Source organism: Zea mays, chromosome 4, assembly GCF_902167145.1.
Source record: "Zea mays cultivar B73 chromosome 4, Zm-B73-REFERENCE-NAM-5.0, whole genome shotgun sequence".
Taxonomy (NCBI): Eukaryota; Viridiplantae; Streptophyta; class Magnoliopsida; order Poales; family Poaceae; genus Zea; species Zea mays.
This window is the reverse complement of record NC_050099.1, coordinates 135,484,949-135,508,414: the sequence shown is the minus strand read 5'-3', so window position 1 is coordinate 135,508,414 and position 23,466 is coordinate 135,484,949. Positions and strand designations below refer to the sequence as shown.

Below are 23,466 nucleotides of genomic sequence, written 5' to 3'. Positions count from 1 at the left end.
TCTCTCTCCATCGGGGAGCCCACGACGGGGACGCAGAACGGGCGTGCATATTTCGGCCCACACTTAAACGTTGCCGAGGAGGGAAAGGAAACGGGCTAGCATCGCCTCACGAGCGCGATCTGGGCCGGACCGCCCATTCTTGGACAGACGCTGGGCTTGCGGGAGCGGCGTCAGGCATGTAGCCATGGATCATGGGCTCCGCGATGAAGAGGCAAGGAACGAAACGATCAAACGAACGAGCGCGCGAGCAATCTCGGTTCGCGTGCGCGGCTTGCCAAGGAAGGAAAGGGTCGGGGCGAAGGAAGCTGCAACGGTCGCCCGCCTTTCCCAGTCCCCGCCGTGCCACGAGCTTTCCCGCCTCCGCCTTGCGATTTCCAAGCCCTCCCTCTTCACACCCACCCCTGTCGCCAATAGCAGCAGTGGCCAGTAGGGGGGAGACTGGGATCTGGGAACGGGAGGGCGTTATAATTGGTCGGCGCGGCGGACGTGCCGGCCGCGCACGCATCCGGACCGGGTGCGGTAGCCAGTAGGCGCCGTTCCGCCGCCGCCGCCCCTTCGCCCGACGTCACTCGCCGGCGCGGACCCCGCGCGCCACTATGGCGAGGTACTAGTCACCCTCCGCTTCATTTCTCTCTCTCTCTCGATCTCGACATCATTTGCCTCGATCACGCGGCGCATTTGGGATTCGGGTTTGGTCAGGCGAGGGTTTAGTGTTTGCGAGGGCCCCTTCTTCTACACCCCTTCTGCACTATAGGAATGCGGCTTCTGGGTCGCGCGTTCCTCTCATTTGGATCAGATTGGATGACTTGCGAGTTCCTATGTCGGACTCTGATCTGCCTTGGCCGGTGCCGTGACTTGTGAGCGAAACCGGCTTTTTTCGATTGTGGGAATTACAGAGGTTTGCATTGTATTTGAATCACAACAGTATAGTAGTACCGATGTGTAGCATTAGTGTCAAAAGGTTGCAACGGGGTCAGGGTAGTACCGATGTGTAGCATTAGCTTCAAAAGGTCTTGGATTACAATTACTTCTGCTGGCACTAGCACGCTGCTTCGAGTCAAATTTTTATCATGAACAGTTTTGCATCCATGCCCAGATTGGGGATGAGAAACAAAAATAAAAGGAGCAGAGAAACAGAGCAGATGTTCTGCCCTGACGTGTGGCTAACATTTTAGGTTGTTCATTCTATGCTTTGCCACTGGACTCCAGCCACCAATTGTTCTCGCCAGGGTTTTATTTTCAAGAATGGGACATCAGACAATTCATGTTTCTGCTACACATGGACGACTAGTATTTTAATACATAAATTTCAACTATTTTGAGCACGTCTGTCTTCAAATTATCTTGTGCAAGTACTTCTTTTGGGACCAGCAACAATGTGCTTCTTTTGTTACAGGTCATGGCTGATAACATGTAGGGGAATTGCTAAGAAAATAAGATATGCAAATCCTAGCGCTAATCGCCAAATAAGCCAACTGATTGCAGAAGCACGGAGGGAATGCCCAAACTGCAGTTATGTTATTGATAACAGCGATGTAAGTGCATTTGTTCTGTTTAGGTTGTTGGAGAAGGGGTATTTGGCTTTCAGATCATATTCAGCTGTTAGGTGTTACATATCTGAGCAAGTTTTTCCTGCATTCTGCAGGTTGCCATGCAGTGGCCTGGGCTGCCTGCTGGAGTCAAGTTTGATCCTTCTGAATTGGAGTTGCTTCAACATTTAGAACAAAAGGTTGGCCTGGGAGATTCAAGACCACATGTGCTCATTGATGAATTTATTCCAACTATAGACAATGATGAGGGAATCTGCTATTCGCATCCTGAAAATCTTCCTGGTACATAATTATGTCATGAGGTGGTGTTATTCCTTATGAATCCGTTGGCGTATTCACATTCTGAATCTGGATTTTATTGGCCTTGTAGGTATGAAAACAGATGGTAGCAATGCTCATTTCTTCCATAGAGTTTCAAAAGCGTATGGTTATGGCCAGCGCAAGCGTCGAAGGATTATCAACTGCAGCGATCACACTGTTCCTGATGATCGTGTGAGATGGCACAAGACTGGAAGATCCAAAGCCATATATGACAATGGCGTTATAAAAGGTTGGAAGAAGATAATGGTGCTGCACAAAACTTTGCGAAGTGGTGGTAAGCGGGAGAGAGCTAAATGGGTAATGCATCAGTATCACCTTGGAAAAGAGGAAGATGAAAAGGACGGGGAGCTTGTAGTATCTAAAATCTTCTTCCAGTTGGCAAATAAGAGTATGGAAATTTCTGAAACAGAAACTGCTTGTGAAGAACCTGAAGCACCTGCTTCAGTGATTGGTCCGAAAACTCCAAAGACAATCACACCGCAGCCACGTCATCCTAAAAGTAGTCCATGTGAAACTCAGCAGAATATTTCCATTGTGCAGGATCAGGTAATTCAGTAATTTCTTTTAGGATCAGAGTGATGTAGGAAAAATTGCTAGAACAGAGCATAAACCAGTTATTGCAATTGCACAAGTAGGCATCTGAAGAGATTTTTTTTGTATTTTTCTGGCGTGTGCGTGGGAGCGAGATTCAGGAATAAATCTCTTCCCACTTAAATATAGTAGAGATATGCACTTACCTCCCACTAAAACTGGTGGTCCCAATTCAACCAGCGAGTTAAGTTGTATGGTGTCGGCGTGTTGATGTCCCAATCCAACCACCTGTTGTTTGTTGTTTAGTCCGATCCGGACCACTTCTTTATTAATATAATCGGCAGCTCTCCTGCCTGGTTCGTTTCAAAAAAAAAAAAACCGGTGGGGACCTAGGACTGGTGATCTGAATCTGACAGACATATTAACCCTGCATGTTTCAAAATCAGTGCCAAACAACATTAACAATTGTTCACAGATGGATTTAGAGTTTGTATAATTTTTTTGTTGAAGTACATAATCACTATCAGTATCCTGGAAATATATATTTCTGGAATGAAGGGGCACGATAGTGTGCCTATTTCATTGATACAGATGAGAGCATACTGGAAATATGTGCACTAATATTTTTGGCATGCTAGATAAAATCTTACATGCAGGCAATTCCAGTTGGTGCATTGACATAATCCTTTTTTACATGACCATTTCCACTGCTCTAAGTTTGTAGTTTTGATACAGCTACTACTGGACAGCGAAGGCGAGCCTACCATGCCTATTGTTAGTCTGGAGGATGATGCTATGAACCCTGCATGGTGTGCTGTAGCTGAAGAACGGCAGGTTGTTGGAGAGGCATCTCGGGCTCAGTCGAACTCAGTTGAAACTCTTCTTTGTCGTGAAGACCCAAATTCCTTAAACTACGAAGCATTGCTTCCCTGGGACTATCCGATTCTGTCCCAATGCAGGAATGAGATGCTTGATGGGAACCTGAATGGATATGGGTTGCCTGATCACCATAATGTGGATCTTGGAACGCCTCCAGATCTTCAGCTTGCTGTAAGCTTATCCTTCTGGTATTCTCGGTGCCAGTATGATTGCTAATTGCGCTTTTTAGACAAATCTTGCTCATGTTATTTCTTTGGTATTGTGACAGGACTTTCAGTTTGGTTCTCAGGAAAGCCTTGGCAGCTGGCTGGATCGCATCTAGGAAGATAACTAGTGTGAACTGTTTGCTCGAACAGCCTGATCGATGGGCTTCTTTTTGCACAGGATATGGTAACCGGTGGTGGCTATTTTGGGACTTACACAACACAAAGATTGCATGCTTGCATTAGTATTGTATTTGTGTTGCGCTGTCAAACATCATCTGGAAACCAAGAACCTTTCGCCCTTTTCTATTTTCTTTAGAAGAAATGAACAACCTTTAACAGCTGGCTACTAGACTTGAAGTTTAGTTGTATGTTTGGCACGGTTGGTGCAACCCTGCATTGCCCCGTTGTATATACGGTCCGTGCCTTCAAATCTTTTGCATTGAGTTCAGGGTGTCCTTGTAATAGCTATGGAAACCTGAGGGGGCAGTGGATGGATGTGTATGGAGCTCCAGCTGCGCCTAGTCTAATCTCTAGATTGCAAAGTTTTGGACTTTACACATGCACCAGGCAAGTAAAAGCAATTTTTAGAAGGTAGAAACTGCATATTGTGAGCTTCATTAATCAGCAAACTTTGTTTGCAACCTTGGTCAGAAACTCAGAATATGAGAATAGGCGATGGGAACACGATGAAGCAAGAATTGGTTCTCCCTGGGTTTTCTTTTCCCATTCTCATTGACTCATTGCATTTCTGCCGTAATCGAACTTGAAATTGAATTCAAAAGAAAGATACTGTGAAAATTAAAGACAATACATTTGCGTAACATGGATTGGAGCAATAACAAAACACGGAGAGAAGCGCGACACGAATTTTCATTAGAACTGTTGATCACTTGTTCTCAAATGATGTGATTAAAGAACAAGTCACCACAATTGTTAAAGATTACGAACCTTCGTCCTTCGAAACATTATCTCATTTCGGACATAATGATCTTCGGACGAAGGTCATGAAGTATATACCTTCATGATTTGTGAAAATAGGAACTCATAGAGATGATATATGTAATTCATTGATTCATTTATAATAACTTCAGACTGTGAAATGAATGAAGACCTTTAACCGAAGGTCGAAAAAATACCTTCCCTTTGCTAGAATAGCGAATCATTCTGTATCATGGGCCCCACCGCTCAGTGGTACTTTATGTATATATACAGGGCTTACGCTGAGAATATTTTTCGTGCTATCTAGCTTTTGTGCTGTGATTGTCGTTTTAGCTTTCTTCTTCTGTGTGCGCAATTGTTTTTTAAGCTTCGAGTTTCTGTTGTGATCATCATCGAAATGACCGAAGATAAGAAAAGCATAGACTCCGCGCTCGCCGGTTTCTACGAAGCCATGGAGAGGACCAACGTTGAGAAAATCACTGATGAAATGCTAGCTGTTGAAAGTGAGAACGAAGATGCTGAAGATCGGCAGTGGAGGGCAAGCCATGTTGTTTTTGGGAAATCAACTGTCAAACAAGGGCAAATTGAAGCGATGAAGGGCAAATATTTCCATGATATATCCATAGTGAGGGCTGGAGGAGAAAGCAATGTTCCTCTTCCTGAAGCAGATGAAGTGATAGTATTTAAAAGTTTTATGAAGGTTAGACTTCGTTTTCCCTTGCACAAGATGCTGGTCGAAGTGCTAAAGACGTTTGAGATATACTTTTTCATTAGCTTACTCCCGAAGCTTTAATTAAAGTTGGAGTTTTTATTTGGGCTATGAGAAGCCAAGTGCTGTAGCCAGATGGCAAGTGCTTCTGTAACATTCATGAATTATCTAACCAGACGAAGGCAATTGAGAAGGGGCAGTATCATAACAACTTCGGATGTTACAGCTTTGTGCACCGTTCTGATGTGAGGTATCATGTGCCAAAGTTCCGAAAGAAATGGCCGGGCTCTTGGATGAAGCAATGATTTTATGTCAAGAATGATCTGAGCGAGAGGGAAGATGTGAGGGGTATATCCAATGCCCTATACGGTCACGCTTCGGCATCAGGAGGCCATCTATCGCTAGTGGGAACGAAGTGCAAGCATGCTTGATGGCCTTCAACACAGTGTGTACTTACATTGGCACTAGAGATTTAGTTCAAGGGCATATTGCCTATAAGGTGTGGCCGCTTGTTAATGATTGGGAAATGCTGAAGGAGACTGCTGCTGGCTCCAACAAAGGTGGTCAGGTTTATTTAAGATACACCTACCGCTATAGGAGTCCATTTGACGAGCCAAATGATGAATGGCTTGAGGATGTTGAAGCTACCAGCGACAAGTTGTTGGGAGCTTATACGAAGGTAGAGGACGAAGCTATGACCACTGCCTTCGGCGCTCGCGGCAAGAGGAGACTGAACAAGGTCTTTGATGTGATTGGATTTTTTTATCCCGATTACTGCTTTCCTGCTTGAAATAAGGATCGAAAAGAAAAATGGGAACTTCATCTTCTTCCACCGCGTATAAGCCGAAGAAGGCTAAGGTTTTAACTCGCAGGCCGAGGCCACATTCTTTAGAGAGGACAATTGCAGTGCTTGGTACAGAGAAGATAGCGATTGCTGAACAGGCTGAAGCTATCCCCTTGGCTTCGGAGACAATTCTTGCCGTGACAGTGGAAGCTAGTGTCGATCCGGTAGAAGAGACAGAAACAAAGAGCTCAACGATAGAAGAACATCCAAAACTGCTGAGTCCCCCAACCATGACAGGTTTGCCGAAGCTAACAACTATTGCAACAACGACTCCTAGGAAAAGGAGAATGGCTAGTGTTTTAGACGCTGTTTTGAAATCTACAAAGATGCCAACTCCTATTTCTACCGAAGCTCCTGAGGACAAAACTAAAGATCTAAGAGAAGTAGCCGCTGCAAGCGCTTCTCCTATTCATGTTGAAGTGGGACCTTCGGGAACTAAGCCAGTAGAGCTGGGGAAGGAAAGTCTTGCGGAAAAGCCATCACCTATACCCGAAGCATCCTCTCTAGGTGATTTAGAATATATTATTTGACATGCTTTGGGGAAACAAATATCAGAAGAGCAAATTGCCAAAGCTAAATATTATGCAAAGGACCTGAAATACCCCTGAGGGTCCTTGGTATACGGAGGAAACGACGAAGATGACTTCCTTTACTATCTACCAAATAGCAAGGAGATAAATGTCTGTCGGGAGATGATGGACAACATGGGATATCCGAAGCTTGAGCTTGGCCTATCTACAATGGCGAAGGACCAACTTGCAGACATCCTTTCTTATAACAGCTTGAAGGTTTGTATATTTTTATTTCTGCATTTACTGATTTTTGTTAGGCGAGTTTCCGACAAACAATTTGTGATACTTATTAATATTCGTATATTTTTTGTTTGTCAGGGTCTTATCCTCAGCAAAGCTTTGAAAGCCCAGAAGGATGCAGAAGACAAAAGCACTCAGATAGCTTTTGGAAACCTTCGTTCGGAAGTTACAACGCTTAGGAATGAAGCTCTTGAGAAGGATAAAATCCTGCTCTCCTTGGTTGATACGACCACGCCATTAAGCAACACATTACAATCCCCAAGTCATACTACATCAACTCAAGTACAACCAACATCACCAACCCAAGCCTTTGATGGACCAATTACACGTAGTCGAGCTAAGAAACTACAGCAAGAGGTGCACGCACTACTTTATGAATTTCAATTAAACACTAATGAGAACTTTAGGCTACCTAAGTCGTGTATGTTTATATTACTTAGGTTCACCAAAGAGTAAGGACAAAACATATCAAGGACGAGTCAACAAGAATAGCTATGTCCGAGTCAGTCCAGCGCAACAGAACCGTCTAGAAGAAACAGTCATATCTTTTGATTCCCAAAAGCTATGAAGGCCCATAAGTACTTTTTGGAAAGCTCTTGAAGTCTAGTTTCCAATACTTCTAAAGCCGACTTAATCAAATCTACCAGAAAGGCAGCCGACCTACTTTAGTGCTGACTGGTCAGAAGGTCAATAGTCTGCTTGATGACCAAGTTTTCGTATTAAACTGCATCATTCAACGAAGTTTCATTAAACATGCTATATATGGTGAGAAATCTTATCAAGTTAGCTTTCCAATGCAACCAGTCCCACGTCATTTGAAGATTCCTAGAAGAAGTTATTGTCAAAATACTGAAGGCTGCGCAGAAGTCAAACAGCCACACGGAAATCAACTCTGCAGATCTCCCGAAGAGGCTCCTTCACATTAGCACGTGAAAATACTTTTGTTTCATGTTTATACCTCGCTAAGGCTGGTTGTTACTAGTATAAATACCCCCCCTATGTCTATGATGTAAGACAGCTTATGATAATCTAAAACAGAACCCCTTTGTTCAGCTGTGTGCTAACAAATATTGAGAGTGATCTCTACCCCTTTGCTCTTGTGAATTCCTTCGCGAGATTGCAGAAGCGGCGGCTTCATCCGCTCCCAAGTGGTGCTCCTACTCCCTTCGAGGTCTCCTCGATTGATTGTAGGCTGTGTTGGTTGGTTCTTTGAGAGTGTGGTTGGGCGAATCCTCGATTCAGGCTGCCAGTTAAAGACGGTGGTAGACTTCGAGTTTTATTTGTCAGGTTGCACTAGTTATCATTGCTTGCAGCAAGTTATCTTGGCTTCTTTGAAGCTAGTTATCTGAAGATTGATCCTACGTCATGAAGATCGGGCATCGTGACGCATCATCTGGTATCAAAGCCTCAGTTGCCACGGTAGGATTCTTTACCCTTAGCTACATAGATTTTGTGTTCGTCCTATCCACCAAAAAGCCATAAAATATTTTTGCCATAGCCCTTTGTTTCAATCTGTTGTTCCAGTGAGTTTTGTTAAGTTTCAGTCCTTAGAATCTTTGTTTAGTTGCTGGTCACTCTACCCTTTGTGTTTCCTTTGAGCCTCTTATATATATATATATCTGAAAATATCCACAAAAAGAAAAATCTGAAAAACCCTCATCATTTCCTTCGCGTTAACTTTGATCCTATTTAAGTTATAGCTGCTGGTTGAGTTCTTTGTTAAGTATTATAAAGTGTGCAATATCCTATCAGATCTCTGTGTTTAGTTCTATAAAAAAAAGAGTATAAAAAAGTGCCAAAAAAAGTGTTGAACAAGATTGTGAAAGAAAAGTAGAACAATCAGTTTGTTTATGTGCACAAGTGCTGAAAGTTTTATCAAGTTGTTCAACCAGTTTGCTATTGTCATTTGGTGCAAAATTTTGGTTGGATCTGATTGCAACACTTGCATTCCAATCATACTCATTGTCTGCATCAAATCTGAAATTTCTTATGCGTGTGTTTGATCTATTTACATCACTCGTATCTTGTGGTCAGCATTAAGCAGGGAACTTCTAGTTGGATGGTTATTTAACTTTACAACAACTAGGATTCAGATTGCATCCCTTGTTTATTATTCCCCACCAAGCTCCACATATAAGCCATCGTAATCGGTACTCTGGTCTTGTATTCGCTTAACCACCACTTTCTTGTTACCACCACACATTTTCATGCAAACCGCAGTGAACTTATAAGAGCTTTGGTTGGTAAGAGTGGTGAGGTTGTGAGATTCTATATAGCTTCATATTCCACCTATATTTGTTGCCTTGTCGCCACTAACTTTGCAGGAAAATGAATCCCAACGTTGAGATTGAAGAATGTGTCACCATGATACAATTCAATGAACTCAAACAAAGCATAGAAGCCAAGAAAGATCTGTTGGCACAAGATCTTCAGACACTTATGGCTGAAATCAGAGGTCGTCGTCGACTCCCTGATGGTGTAAGAAACCATGATGAATATGGGGAAGAAGGTGAAGGAAATTATTCTAGAAGGGCAAGTGAACATGGGAGGAGAAATCAAGGTGCTGCACGTGGTAGAGGAAGAGGCCGGAATCGAAGAAATGATGACAATGAGGAATCTGAATTTAGGAATGATGATGATCAGTCCCAATATCGCTATGGTCGTCGTCATCATAGAGGCATCAACCAAGAAGAGAGATTTGGGAAACTTAAGTTTACCATGCCAAAATTTGATGGTAGATCTGATCCTGAAGATTATTTCACATGGGAATTGAAGGTGGAGAAAATCTTCCGCCTACATAATTATTCAGAGGAGAAGAAACTTGCAATGGCATCTCTTGAGTTTGAAGGATATGCTCTGATTTGGTGGGAGCAACTCCTTCGTGATCGCGAAGAAGATGGAGATGACCCTATTATTACTTGGCAAGAGATGAAGCGAGAAATGAGAATTCGTTTTGTGCCGAAGCATTATCGACGTGATCTTTTTGATAAATTGCAGAATTTGAGGCAAGGAAGTTTCTCCATTGAGGAGTATTATAAGGAGATGGAGAAGGCCATGATTAGAGCCAATGTGTATGAAGACGAAGAGCAAACCATTGCACGTTTCATGGCTGGGTTACACCGCAACATTCAGCGTATTGTTGAGTTTCAGCCGTACCAAAGTCCTATTGATTTGGTACATCAAGCCACCAAAGCTGAACGCCAGCTACAACAAGATGCTAAGAGCAGCAAGCCCTTGTCATATGGTGCACGAACCATGACTGGAGGAAGCAAATCGATCTCAAGGTTTACTGCTGCATCCTCAGCGACAAAAGGTTCAACTGGAGGCTTGCAATCCAATATTCAAGGCAATTCTAGTGGAAAGAACGGTGCTGCTCTAAACACGAGTTATAAACCAGCAGCATCCACTTCAACATCAGTGGGTTCAACAGCCAAGAGTAGTGGTATTCAGTGCTTCAAGTGTGGAGGTCGTGGTCAAGTCATAAAGGAGTGTCCAAATAATCGTGTGATCCTTGTGACTGATGATGGAGAATATACATCAGCTAGTGAAGATGAAGCTGAAGCAGGAAATGAAGATGATATTGATAAATCTGAAGAACATACGGGATGTGAATTTGAGCATGGTACTACTCTTGTTGTTACACAAATCTTGAGTGTTCAAATGAAAGAAGCTGAAATTGGACAGCAACATAATCTTTTTCAAACGCGAGCAAAAGTGCAAGACAAAGTAGTAAAGGTGATCATTGATGGAGGGAGCTGCCATAATCTTGCCAGTCGTGAGATGGTTGAAAAGCTTGGTTTGAAGTTGCAGCGACACCCTCATCCATATCATGTCCAATGGTTGAATGAATCGGGAGATATCAAGATTGGTTATAAGGTGAAAGTTTCGTTCAAGATTGGAGAGTATGTTGACACAGTGGAGTGCGATGTTGCACCCATGTCTGTGTGTCACATGCTGCTAGGAAGACCTTGGCAATATGACCGATATTCTCAGCATTGTGGAAGAACAAATCAATACACGCTAGATCTGAAAGGGAGAAAGTTTGTACTCAAGCCTATGACCCCTCAACAAATCATGGCTGAACATTTACAAAAGAAAACTGAAATTAGTGCAGCAAGTAGAGGAGGAGAAGAGCAAAAGAAATTGAGTGCCATCCACAATTCGGTGAGCGAGTGCTACAAGCCAAATTCAAGAGATAAAAGGAAGGAAGAGGGAGAACATCTAGTTATGCTAGCCACAAAATCTGAGCTGAGAGAAGTGAGGAATAACCCATATCAAGTACTCTTTGTACTTGTGAACAAAGATGTTTTGATTTCTCCTAACGACATAACATCTCTTCCTAGTGTTGTGGCTGATCTTTTGCAGGACTTTGAAGACGTGTTTCCACAAGAAACACCGGCTGGACTACCTCCAATTCGAGGGATTGAGCATCAAATCGATCTTATTCCAGGGGCTGCACTTCCTAACCGTCCACCATATCGAACCAATCCTGAAGAAACTAAGGAAATACAAAGGCAAGTGCAAGAACTTCTTGATAAAGGTTTTGTCCGTGAAAGCTTAAGCCCTTGTGCTGTTCCTGTGATTTTAGTACCTAAGAAAGATGGATCTTGGAGGATGTGTGTTGATTGTAGAGCTATAAATAATATTACCGTTCGCTATCGCCATTCTATTCCACGACTAGATGATATGCTTGATGAATTAAGTGGTTCCACAATTTTTACTAAAATTGATTTGAGAAGTGGATACCATCAAATAAGAATGAAAACCGGAGATGAATGGAAGACTGCATTTAAAACAAAATTTGGGTTGTATGAATGGTTAGTGATGCCCTTTGGGTTGACTAATGCTCCTAGTACTTTTATGAGATTAATGAACCATGTCTTAAGAACTTTCATTGGAAAATTTGTTGTTGTCTACTTCGATGATATTCTAATTTACAGCAAGTCTTTTGATGAACATGTGAAACACATTCGACAAGTTTTAGATGAGCTCAGAAAGGAGAAATTATTTGCTAATCTTGAGAAGTGCAGTTTTTGCACAGACCATGTTGTGTTTCTTGGCTTTGTTGTTTCAGCAAAAGGAATAGAGGTGGATGAATCCAAGGTGAAAGCCATCAAGGATTGGCTAGCTCCAACGAATGTAAGTCAAGTAAGAAGTTTTCATGGTCTTGCTGGTTTTTATAGAAGATTTGTGCGAGATTTCAGTACCATCGCTTCTTCTTTAAATGAATTGACAAAGAAAGGTGTTGAATTTAAATGGGGAAACTCACAAGAAGATGCTTTTCAAGAATTGAAGAAACGTTTGATTGAAGCACCTGTACTAATTCTTCCTGATTTCACTAAAACTTTTGAAGTAGAATGTGATGCTAGTGGGATTGGGATAGGAGGAGTTTTAATGCAACAAGGAAAACCTATAGCATATTTTAGTGAAAAATTGGGAGGTGCTCAATTAAATTATTCTGTGTATGACAAAGAATTGTATGCTTTGGTCCGAGCGCTTGAAACATGGCATCACTACTTATGGCCAATAGAGTTTGATATTCATTCCGATCATGAAGCTTTGAAGTATTTGAAAGGGTAAGCCAAACTGAACCGTCGCCATGCCAAATGGGTTGAGTTTATTGAAACATTTCCATACATTGTGAAATATAAGAAAGGTAAGGACAATGTGGTCGCTGATGCCTTGTCTCGAAAGAATGTGTTGTTGAATCAACTAGAGGTAAACGTTTTGGGTCTTGAAAATTTGAAAGAAATGTATAATGATGATCCTGAATTTTTAGAACCATACAATCATTGTAAAGATGGAAAAGGTTGGGAAAATATCATATACATGATGGATTTTTGTTAAGAGCTAACAAACTTTGTGTACCAAATTCTTCGGTTAGATTGCTTTTATTGCAGGAGTCACATGGAGGCGGTCTAACAGGTCATTTTGGACAAAAGAAGACTTATGAAATGCTCAGTGATCATTTCTATTGGCCCAAGATGAGGAGAGACGTCATCAGATTTGTGGAGCGTTGTGTCACCTGTCACAAAGCTAAAGAAATCGTGAGACTACATGGAGTGCCCAAGACCATCGTATCTGATCGTGATGTGAAGTTTGTGAGCTATTTTTGGAAGACATTGTGGGCAAAGCTTGGGACTAAACTTTTGTTCTCCACCACATGCCACCCCCAAACTGATGGCCAAACTGAAGTGGTGAATCGTACATTGTCAATGCTGCTGCGAACAATGGTAAAGAAGAACTTGAAGGATTGGGAGGAATGTTTGCCACACATGGAGTTTGCTTATAACAGGGCAGTACATTCTACAACTAATTTATGCCCCTTCGAAATTGTATATGGGTTCAAACCTATTGCTCCCATAGATTTGTTGCCCCTTCCATTACAGGAAAGAACCAATATGGAAGCTTCCAAGCGTGCTGCATATATAAAAAAGATACATGAGAAGACCAAGGAAGCAATTGAGCTCAAAGCAGTGCGCAAGGCTGCAAGTATGAACAAGCATAGGAAGAAAGTGTTATTTGAGCCGGGGGACTTGGTTTGGATTCACTTGCGCAAGGAGCGTTTTCCTGATCAGCGCAAATCCAAATTGATGCCACGAGGGGATGGTCCATTTCGTGTTCTTGCCAAGATCAATGATAATGCATACAAGATAGATCTTCCACCAAGCTATGGCGTGAGCAACACGTTCAATGTTGCTGACCTCTTACCATATACAAGCGAAGACACTTCAGAGTCGAGGATGACTCCTTTTCAAGGGGGAGGATGATACGACCACGCCATTAAGCAACACATTACAATCCCCAAGTCATACTACATCAACTCAAGTACAACCAACATCACCAACCCAAGCCTTTGATGAACCAATTACACGTAGCCGAGCTAAGAAGCTACATCAAGAGGTGCACGCGCTACTTTATGAATTTCAATTAAACACTAATGAGAACTTTATGCTACCTAAGTCGTGTATGTTGATATTACTTAGGTTCACCAAAGAGGAAGGACGAAACATATCAAGGACGAGTCAACAAGAAGAGCTATGTCCGAGTCAGTCCAGCGCAACAGAACCATCCAGAAGAAACAGTCATATCTTTTGATTCCCAAAAGCTATGAAGGCCCATAAGTACTTTTTGGAAAGCTCTTGAAGTCTAGTTTCCAATACTTCTAAAGACGACTTAATCAAATCTACCAGAAAGGCAGCCGACCTACTTTAGTGTTGACTGGTCAGAAGGTCAACAGTCTGCTTGATGACCAAGTTTTCGTATTAAACTGCATCATTCTACGAAGTTTCATTAAGCATGCTATATATGGTGAGAAAGCTTATAAAGTTAGCTTTCCAATGCAACCAATCCCACATCATTTGAAGATTCCTAGAAGAAGTTATTGTCAAAATACTGAAGGCTGCGCAGAAGTCAAACAGCCACACGGAAATCAACTCTGCAGATCTCCCGAAGAGGCTCCTTCACATTAGCACGTGAAAATACTTTTGTTTCATGTTTATACCTCGCTAAGGCTGGTTGTTACTAGTATAAATACCCCCCTATGTCTATGATGTAAGACAGCTTATGATAATCTAAAACAGAACCCCTTTGTTCAGCTGTGTGCTAACAAATATTGAGAGTGATCTCTACCCCTTTGCTCTTGTGAATTCCTTCGCGGGATTGCAGAAGCGGCAGCTTCATCCGCTCCCAAGTGGTGCTCCTACTCTCTTCGAGGTCTCCTCGATTGATTGTAGGCTGTGTTGGTTGGTTCTTTGAGAGTGTGGTTGGGCGAATCCTCGATTCAGGCTGCCGGTTAAAGACGATGGTTGGCTCCGAGTTTTATTTGTCAGGTTGCACTAGTTATCGCTGCTTGCAGCAAGTTATCTTGGCTTCTTTGAAGCTAGTTATCTGAAGATTGATCCTACGCCGTGAAGATCGGGCATCGTGACACATCATTGGTTGAGAGGTTAAAATCTAGGGAAGCTAGGCTGTCTAGCCTTTCCGAACAGATCAAAAAATCAAGGAGTTTAAAAAGAAGCAAGAGAAAGATGCGAAGCATATTGCTGATTTAGAATATGCACTATCTATTCAGGTGGGATTGCACAGATCCGAAGTGCAAGGATTGGAGAAGAAGCTCGATGAAGTAACTGAAAATTTCAATGTGGAACAAACAAAATGCGAGATATCTAATATGGAACGATTGAGGGTTCAGAAAAATGTCAAGGAGCTTCGTCAGACTAAATAGGAATGCTACAATGTTGCTATGGAATATTGTAATAATTTGAAAAATAGTTTTACTAAGGTTGGCGCATTCTCTTCGGAGCAGAACTTTATCCGTGGTGATCCTGACGAGGTTATCCGGTGGATTAGCGGCAAAGCCGAAGCTTTTGATGAGATTCTTAGCAATAGAGGAGACTTCTGCGCCTTCGCCGGTGCCCGAGGAGCCATCTCACTCCTCGAGAAAGCTGGCTGTGAGCATGCAAAGGCTATAATTCAGCCATAATTCTCGGTCTCAGCTAGTGACATTAAGAACCCTTCAGCCGAAGCCGCTGCGCTGAGTGGAAAATTTTATTCCGAAGTCTGGTTGAAAGGTGGCCGAGCGATAGCCGACGAAGCTATCAGAAAAAATGAGAAGGAGTCTCATACTGCCTTGGAAGAGGCAACGAAAGTTGAAGAAGCTGCAGAGCGTGAAAGACTTATAGGTATACTTGTCGTGATTTAGCTTCGTAAATTGGTTTTGCTTCGGAACTAACAAGCACTTATACTATGGTGCAACCGAACTTTCTTCCCCTCCAGAGCCGTATGACCCTGAAGCCGATCCATCTCTGAAGGGGCTCTTGAAGTAATCAGAATAGCTAACGAAAGTGTGAATAGGCTTCTAAACGAAGCCGCTGATAAAGTCCTAAAAGAGGATGATTAGACTTTGTTTATTTGGACTGTAGAATTTTTGTATGCGATTTTCTTTTGTAAGAAACAATTATCGAATATGCGTATATTCATTGATATAATATATTCCTTTGGGGAGCGTGAAACCTTCGTACATAACGTTTTTAAGTCGCAGGCGAAAAAATACCTTCCCTTCTTTTCACGTTTCGTAAAGAAAGAATTCCCTTTTATACCGAAGCAACTTATTGGACTCGAAAGTCCTGCCGTAGATCTTGCATAAGAGTACCATTGCCGAAGGCATAAATCTTGTATGAAAACTCCACTGTCGAAGGCATAGATCTTGCATTGTTGTACAACCTTTCACAACCCTTTGTCGAAGATAGACTTAACCTCATGGGTTAGCCAGTATGTTTGAAGGAGAAATTTTCCTTCTTTTTCCACTGTTTCGGATGATGCAAGATGATGAATGATGTGATGCTATGCAGTATGATATGATGAAATGATGCAACTGATGTTAATGCTCGAATGCTTCGTAAAAGTAAGACTCTGCATTCCCTTAGGAATGACTTTGGAGTCTCTTCACCTTTTACTTAGGTGGCATTTTAGCTCTGCATCCCTGTAGGAATGACTTTGGAGCTAAGCTCTGCATCCCCTTAGGAACGACTTTGGAGCTTCTTCACCTTTTACTTAGGTGGCATTTTAGCTCTGCATCCCCATAGGAACGACTTTGGAGCTAAGCTCTGCATCCCCTTAGAAACGACTTTAGAGCTTCTTCACCTTTTACTTATGTGGCATTTTAGCTCTGCATCCCTGTAGGAACGACTTTGGAGCTAAGCTCTGCATCCCCATAGGATCGACTTTGGAGCTTCGTTACTTTTTGTCACACCTGTTTCCAAAGGGCAGAGCCGGGTGCATAGCATATGTGTGCCAGGATCTATTTCCACACATATGTTGACGTCACAACTGTAATATATCAAAAGAAAAATGCATAAAAGCGCAAATAACGATTATATTAACATATTACACTTCGAATAGACATAATGTCTTAACCTTTATTCATCAAAGTATAGCGAAACATGGACATCCATCCACAAGAAGATGACTGGGGGTATCACTAGACTAGCATCCATGGAGCTCAGCATCATAACTTCATCTTCAAACTTCTGATCAAAATTAAGCAAGGGTGAGCTCACTTATGGTCGGGGCTCAACAAGTGGGGGAAAAATTAATGCAGGTTTAACAAGGTGAGGCTAAGGTTGAGCAGTAAGCATTTTAGTTGGTCAACATTTTATTAACAACATCTGTCTTACTAATAAGTGTGAATCCCAAGTATTCCTATTAAACAAAGGTATAAGAGTATATCAAAAACACTTAAGTGAAACCACTTAAGCAAACCATTGGCAGATCATCGGATCTCGATTTATTTTCATCTTCCAGTTCAATTATCATGTGAGGAGTCCAGGCTGCTCATAACCATGAGCACGACTGATATATCAGTTTTACACTCTGCAGAGGTGGCACATCTTTACCCATGAGTCGCGATTCCCTTCTAGCCCGGGTTAGCTAGACCCGTATTCACTTCCGAGGTGAATGGCCAGGGTCTCACTACGAGGCTTCTCCCTAGAGTCCTCATTACACAAATGCTGGAAATGGTCAACTGCATAAGGTACACCTACCGTAACCAACTTATAGTCCAGACTACGGGGTAAAGCTTTGGAAACTATGCCCGTATCCAATCTGCTTGAGCCGAAACTATAAGCGCTTGCCAGATGCCCCCGTTCCGGTCGACCACGACCAGCACCCAACATAAGACTTCCCTAGTTATTTAGCCAAGACCAGACCCATGATAGTTCTCATGGTAGCACTATTTTTTCCCGGGTGGTCACTCCATGTTCCAATTAATATGCAATAATCTTGTTTAACCATCGGGTTAACAACAATAATGTAAACTTACCATTTGGAACATTAATATCATAACCAGGAGTGACTGCATAAATTTAAAGTTGTAGCAATAGCGTAGCTACTTGATTAGATCATAATCCCAGGTTAAACAAGGAGTAAGGTTGGAAAGGTTAGGGGTATCTAAATAGGTATCCCATCAAATTATGCATATATATATATATCCAATAATAAACTTTATTAAATGTATTGTTTGGGATGAAATATAATATGCAGAGGGAGAAGTCCACATGCCTTTCTTATAGAAAACTTGAGGTTCTTCCACGGATAGGAATATATCTTGATTCTTAACTACTAGATAAACCACTGAATATCACACAAACAAACAAGAAGAAACAAACACCACTCAATAACATACAACATTTTTAACGAAAAGAGCGTCCGCTTTTCAAAAACATCGCAAATAATGGTTATAATAAGAGGGTATTCTTTTCAAAAAATGTGTGATCTATACTTTATAAAACAACACATGAGCTTAAAAATATCTTAATTAAAATATACAAATATTAGGTTCATCAAATTAATCTTTTATAAAACGTCATATGTGATATGTCTAAGATTAAGGGTTTATAAGATGATAAAACACGTTATAACAATATTAAACATTTTTAACCTTTTAGAAAAAAATATATGTTATATATCTAATGTTAATGGGCTACGAAACGCGTTATTAATTTTAGAAGCATTATGGAACATCTTATAAATCATTGTTAAACATTCACTTATGATAAACTAAGATATAAGTCTAAATAGATTTTATGTGAAAAGATCATTATTATTAAATACCTATTTTATGAAAAACTATGTTATAGGCCCTTAAGTGGATTGTCACGCAAAAGATAATGAACGCATAACCATCTTTTAATTTCATTAGAAAACACATAGACTATATTATTATATTCAAAGTCAATATATATAAAGTAACATTTTAAATTATAAAAAAACTTAAACTCTTATTACTTTATTTTATCCTTTAGGAAAAGCTAAGTGATTCGTATATAATGTGGACTAAATTCTATGAAATCATTAATCATGCCATAAATCTAGTTAAGAACACATTAACTATAGGTTTGATTAATAAATTATGATAAAGGATAATTAATCTATTAATTATCTTTAATTCTATTATAGGAACAAATGATCTAATTCATTAGATAGGAAATTATGTATAAACTATCATTTTAGTTTATAAAAGCAATGACCCTTATTATCTTTTAATTGAAGAAAATATAAATAATCTATTAATTGGACATATATTTACCTTCCATTTTTATTAAGGAACATATGGTCTACATATTCTTTTAAGTTTCTATTTAATACGGCTATACTTAAACATCTATAACTAACCTTATTAAATCAAAAACATGATATCTATTAAAAAGGTCATTTTAATATTAGAAACAAATCATCTACTTCATTAGTAAGAAACCTATGTTTAACAATATAACTATCATTTTCTTTATTAGGAAAGCATGAGTGCCTAATTAAGTTATTTTAACATTATTATAAAATTCTATCCTTTCGATTTTCTTCTTTCTTTTTCTAAATAGAATTTATACGTATAACTAAAAATTGTTTATTTATAATTCTTCTACCATTAATATACTAAGAATTAATTGTATATTACTACATGAGACTTTTAATAACATATTCATGGTTATTATGACATAAATAAGTATTTTACTAATTCTAAGTAATTAGGTGCTATACTTATGAATACATTTATTATGAATAGTAAAATCTATATCTTCATTTGACCGAAAATACGTGGCTTAGATTCCTATTTCAATTTCTTATATCACTAAAATTATACTTATATCAGTACTAACCAATTATCGCTCCACACACTAAATAGAAATCAATTATAAACATTTCTAGTATGAAAATCACTGAGGTAGTGAATAGTGAACGTGTTCATTTTTAGAATTATAAAATCATACGCTTATTTAAAATATTGTCGCGGGGTTCGATTTTGGTTTCACGTATATATCGAATCTCTAAAATCATACACGAATCGCCAAATCACATCAATATTACAACAATAGTTCACAAGATCCATAAATAAATTCAAAACATGATTTGTAAAATAAATCAATATTTGGGGTTGTCTTCAACCTTGGGTGAACGGATGACGGCGAATGGCGTGGGCACGGTCGCCGGGGTGCTGCGTGGGTGAGCTTCACGGACTCCAGGACGAACGGCGAACGACGGACAGCGCGTAGGCACGGGCGGAGCTCCGTTGAACGACAAACAGGCGTGGACGGTCCGGCGACGAACGACGAGCTCCGGTGAGTCTCCGCGGATGGCGGGGCGGACTGCGACGGCGTGGGCGAGCAAGGGAGCGAGGAGCGCGTGAGAGAGAGAGGAAGTGTTGGAGACTTATTCTCAAATGCTATGAGTTAAGGACAAGGCAACACAAAATGAGGTTAATGGTTAATGCACTTCGTCCTTCGAAGCATTATTTCCCTTAGGATATAACGATCTTCGGACAAAGGTCATAAAGGATGTACCTTCATCATTACAGTATATATGTCAATTGGTAGATGAAGCATATAAATCATGAGAGACAACATAAATAATCACACATCTTTAACATATCTTTATTAAACCATCATAAATAAATATGAATAATATCGAATTACATTGGTAGTTGGTACCTTCGGCTTGACAGAAGGCACAAGTCCAAGCGTGACACAAGAATGAATACAAGTCAGCGTGAACAGTACGAGGGTACTGTTCATCTATTTATAGGCGCATGACGCAACCTGTGTAAAACTACATTCATGCCCTTCATATTCACTATTGACTTAAGAACAATATGTCGAGGACTAGATAGTCTTTTTCTCCTTAAGTCGATTCCTCTTTCTGCTACTGAGTCGAAGCTTCCTTGCGCGTAGCTTCGACGCTGGTTCAACCTTCGTTCCAATCCTGCTTCCATATTGTGTACAGTTTTATTCCGAGTCCGAAGATTCCTGTACATATGTTATGCTTGGGAAACATTTTTAATCATATATTTTGAGGACCTTCGGAAGACGAAGGCCCCCAACAGTAGCCCCTCGCAGTATTAATTTGTTATAATAACGAATTTAGACTGCGACATGAACGAAGGCCTTAAGCCGAAGGTCCGAAAAAACACCTCCCTTTGCTAGAATAGCAACAATCAATGATAGATGGGGTCCTCCAAGTTGCAGTGTGCTAGGCGTATAAATATGAACTCATACCGGCTGCATTTGATACGCTGTTTCTGCCATTTGCATTATTTTCTCAAACTTTTAGCTTTTGCTCACTAGCGCTCGCTAGATTTTCAAGCTTTTTGAGCTTTGGTAACCATGTCTGGGGAAAAATGACTGAGAAGGAGAAGTTGACTGAAAAGACGAAGCTGTTTGAGGAGAAGAAGGCTGCGGATCCTTATATTGCTAGATTTATTGAGTCGATGGCAAAGACAAACACAGAGAAAATTACTAAAGAGATATTGGAAGGTTTATCTGAAGATACTGGTGACAGCGATAGCTATGATGTGGACAGTGGAGATGAAGATTCTGAAGACCAGCCCTGGCGACCAAGCCATGTTGTCTTCGGAAAATCGACCATTAAACAGATCATCTTGAGAACATGAGAGGAAGGTACTATCGGGACATGTCTATCGTGAGGGTTGGCGGAGATAACAATGTCCCTGCTCCTGAGGAAAACGAAGTTGTTATCTACCGAAGCTTTTTTAAGGCTAGACTTCGGTTTCCTTTAAGCAAGTTTGTAGTTGAAGTGCTGAAGATCTACCAGATCTTCCTTCATCAGATCACCCCTGAAGCTATAATGAGGATGGGGATTTTTGTCTAGGCTGTGAGGAGTCAGGGGCTAGAGCCAAGCGCGAAGTGCTTCTGCAGTATGTACGAACTCTTATATGAGACGAAAGCTACTGGCAAAGAACAATACCATAACAACTTCGGTTGTTATGTATTTATTGCTCGCCCCAACGCAAGCCACCCGGTGCCAATGTTTCGGAAGAGATGGCCCGGAGCCTGGATGAAAGAGTGGTTTTATGTGAAGAATGATTTAAAAGCAAGGGAATACATTAAAGAAATCATCATGCACCCCATCTAGTCCCGCTTCAGCCTCCGAAGGCCGAAGGTGGAAATTGATGACACAGTCGAAGTGTGTCAGAGAGCTTTCAGCACTGTTTGCTCCTTCATTGGCACAAGAGATTTAATTCAAGAACATATAGCCTTCAGGGTATGGCCGCTTGTGGAAAGCTGGGAAATGCCGAAGGAGACCACTCTCGACTCTGGTGAGGGTGGTCTGGTCCGACTGAAGTATACCTTCAGATTTAGGGAGAAATTTGATGAGCCAAACGACGACTGGTTGAAGTGCATCGAAGCTACCAGTGATGAGCTGATTGGAGCATACTCCAAGGCTGAAGAAAATGCCTTGTCCACAGCCTTTAGTGGCCGGGGCAAGAAAAGATTAAACAGGGTATTCGATGTTATTGGCTTCGTATACCCTGACTATCGCTACCTGCTGCGAGGACAAGAGAAAAAGCGGAGGATTGCTGCTTTGGTCACCCCAGTTGAGCCTGTGCCAAAGAGCAAAAAGGTAAAGGTTCTGACCCACCGACCGTGTTACACTGAACCGGTCGTGGTGCCCGAATTTGGCGTAGGGTCCACTCCAGCAGTCGAAGCAACACAGACTGCTTCGATTAGAAAGAGCGCCGAAGAGTCGACCATAATGCCGAAGACGCATATAGTCAAAGCAGTCGAAAATAAGGTTGATAAGGCCGAAGAGCCAAAGGTTGAAGAATTAATAAGGATGCCAAAAGTTCTGAGCCCTCCGACGAAGGCAAATCTGCCGAAGATGCAAAAGGCTTTTGCGGCAACTCCCAAGAGGAGAAGAATGGCCAACGTACTGGATGCTATGATGGAGACTACAAAAGTGCTGAGCCCTACTCCTGCGAAGAACATTGCTCAAATTGAAACCAAATCATAGGCCGAAGTCGAAACCGGGCAAGCAGAAGCCGAAGCTACGCAAGCTCAGGCTGAAGTCGAAAGTGGGCCTTCAGTGCTCATCGAGACAAAGCCTGCCATGCTTGAAGAAAAAGCGGCAGAGCAAATTGCTTCTGAAAAGATCGAGGGTCTTGCTCCCGAAGCTTTAATTGAAAATATTGACTACATCATTCGACACGCTTCAGGGAAGAAGCCGTCCGAAGAAGAAATTCTAGAAGCCAGGCACTATGCGCGAAAGTTGAAATATCCGAAGGGAGCCTTGGTTTTTAACGGGAGTGATGAAAATGATTTCTTATACTGTCTCCCGGGCAACAAAGAAATATCCATTTGCCGGAAGATAGGTAGAAGCATGGGATTCCCGAAGCTGGAAGACAGCCTTTCAATTTTGTCGAAGGACGACCTTGCTGACAGCCTAGCATACAACAGTATAAAGGTATGGAAGTTAACTTTGAATTTGAAAATGAGGTATTTCATTTGTCATATTCAATTCTTTCCTCCTCTTGCAGGGCTTAATTCTTAGTAATGCCCTTAGGGCGCAGAAAAATATTGAAGACGAAGGCTATACGATGGCTCTGAACAACCTTCGTTCAGAGGTGATTGAATTGAGAAATGAAGGTCTTGAAAAAGACAAAATCTTGATTTCTCTGGTAAACAGAGTGAAAGAAGACAAAGCTAGCTTCAAAGCTCAGGCCAAAGCCCAAAAGATTGAAGTTGAAGACCTTCGGAGGCAACTGGCCGAAGCTAAGGAAAAATGCGCACTTGCAGAAGCTAACCAAGAAATCAGCGAATAATGGAAAAATCATCTAGATAAAAATGTTGAAGAACTTCGCACATCTAAGGAAAAGTGCTTTGAA

General features: G+C 41.3%; 1 protein-coding gene across 1 annotated transcript; it reads left to right on the top strand.

The window, feature by feature from the left end:
- Window positions 1-392: 392 nt before the first annotated feature.
- On the top strand, window positions 393-3,896 carry LOC100282826 (uncharacterized). The gene is made up of 6 exons (NM_001397644.1): window positions 393-604; window positions 1,397-1,535; window positions 1,646-1,832; window positions 1,921-2,417; window positions 3,138-3,452; window positions 3,550-3,896. The coding sequence occupies exons 1-6, from the start codon at window positions 597-599 to the stop codon at window positions 3,601-3,603; spliced, it is 1,200 nt and encodes a 399-aa protein (NP_001384573.1). The 5' UTR covers window positions 393-596; the 3' UTR covers window positions 3,604-3,896.
- Window positions 3,897-23,466: the final 19,570 nt, after the last annotated feature.

What these genes read in the sequence shown, in the direction of transcription:
- LOC100282826 (NM_001397644.1), top strand. An exon ending in ATGTTATTGATAACAGCGAT is followed by an intron (nt 1,536 to 1,645) that starts GTAAGTGCATTT and finishes TGCATTCTGCAG; the next exon opens with GTTGCCATGCAGTGGCCTGG. An exon ending in TTTCCATTGTGCAGGATCAG is followed by an intron (nt 2,418 to 3,137) that starts GTAATTCAGTAA and finishes GTTTTGATACAG; the next exon opens with CTACTACTGGACAGCGAAGG.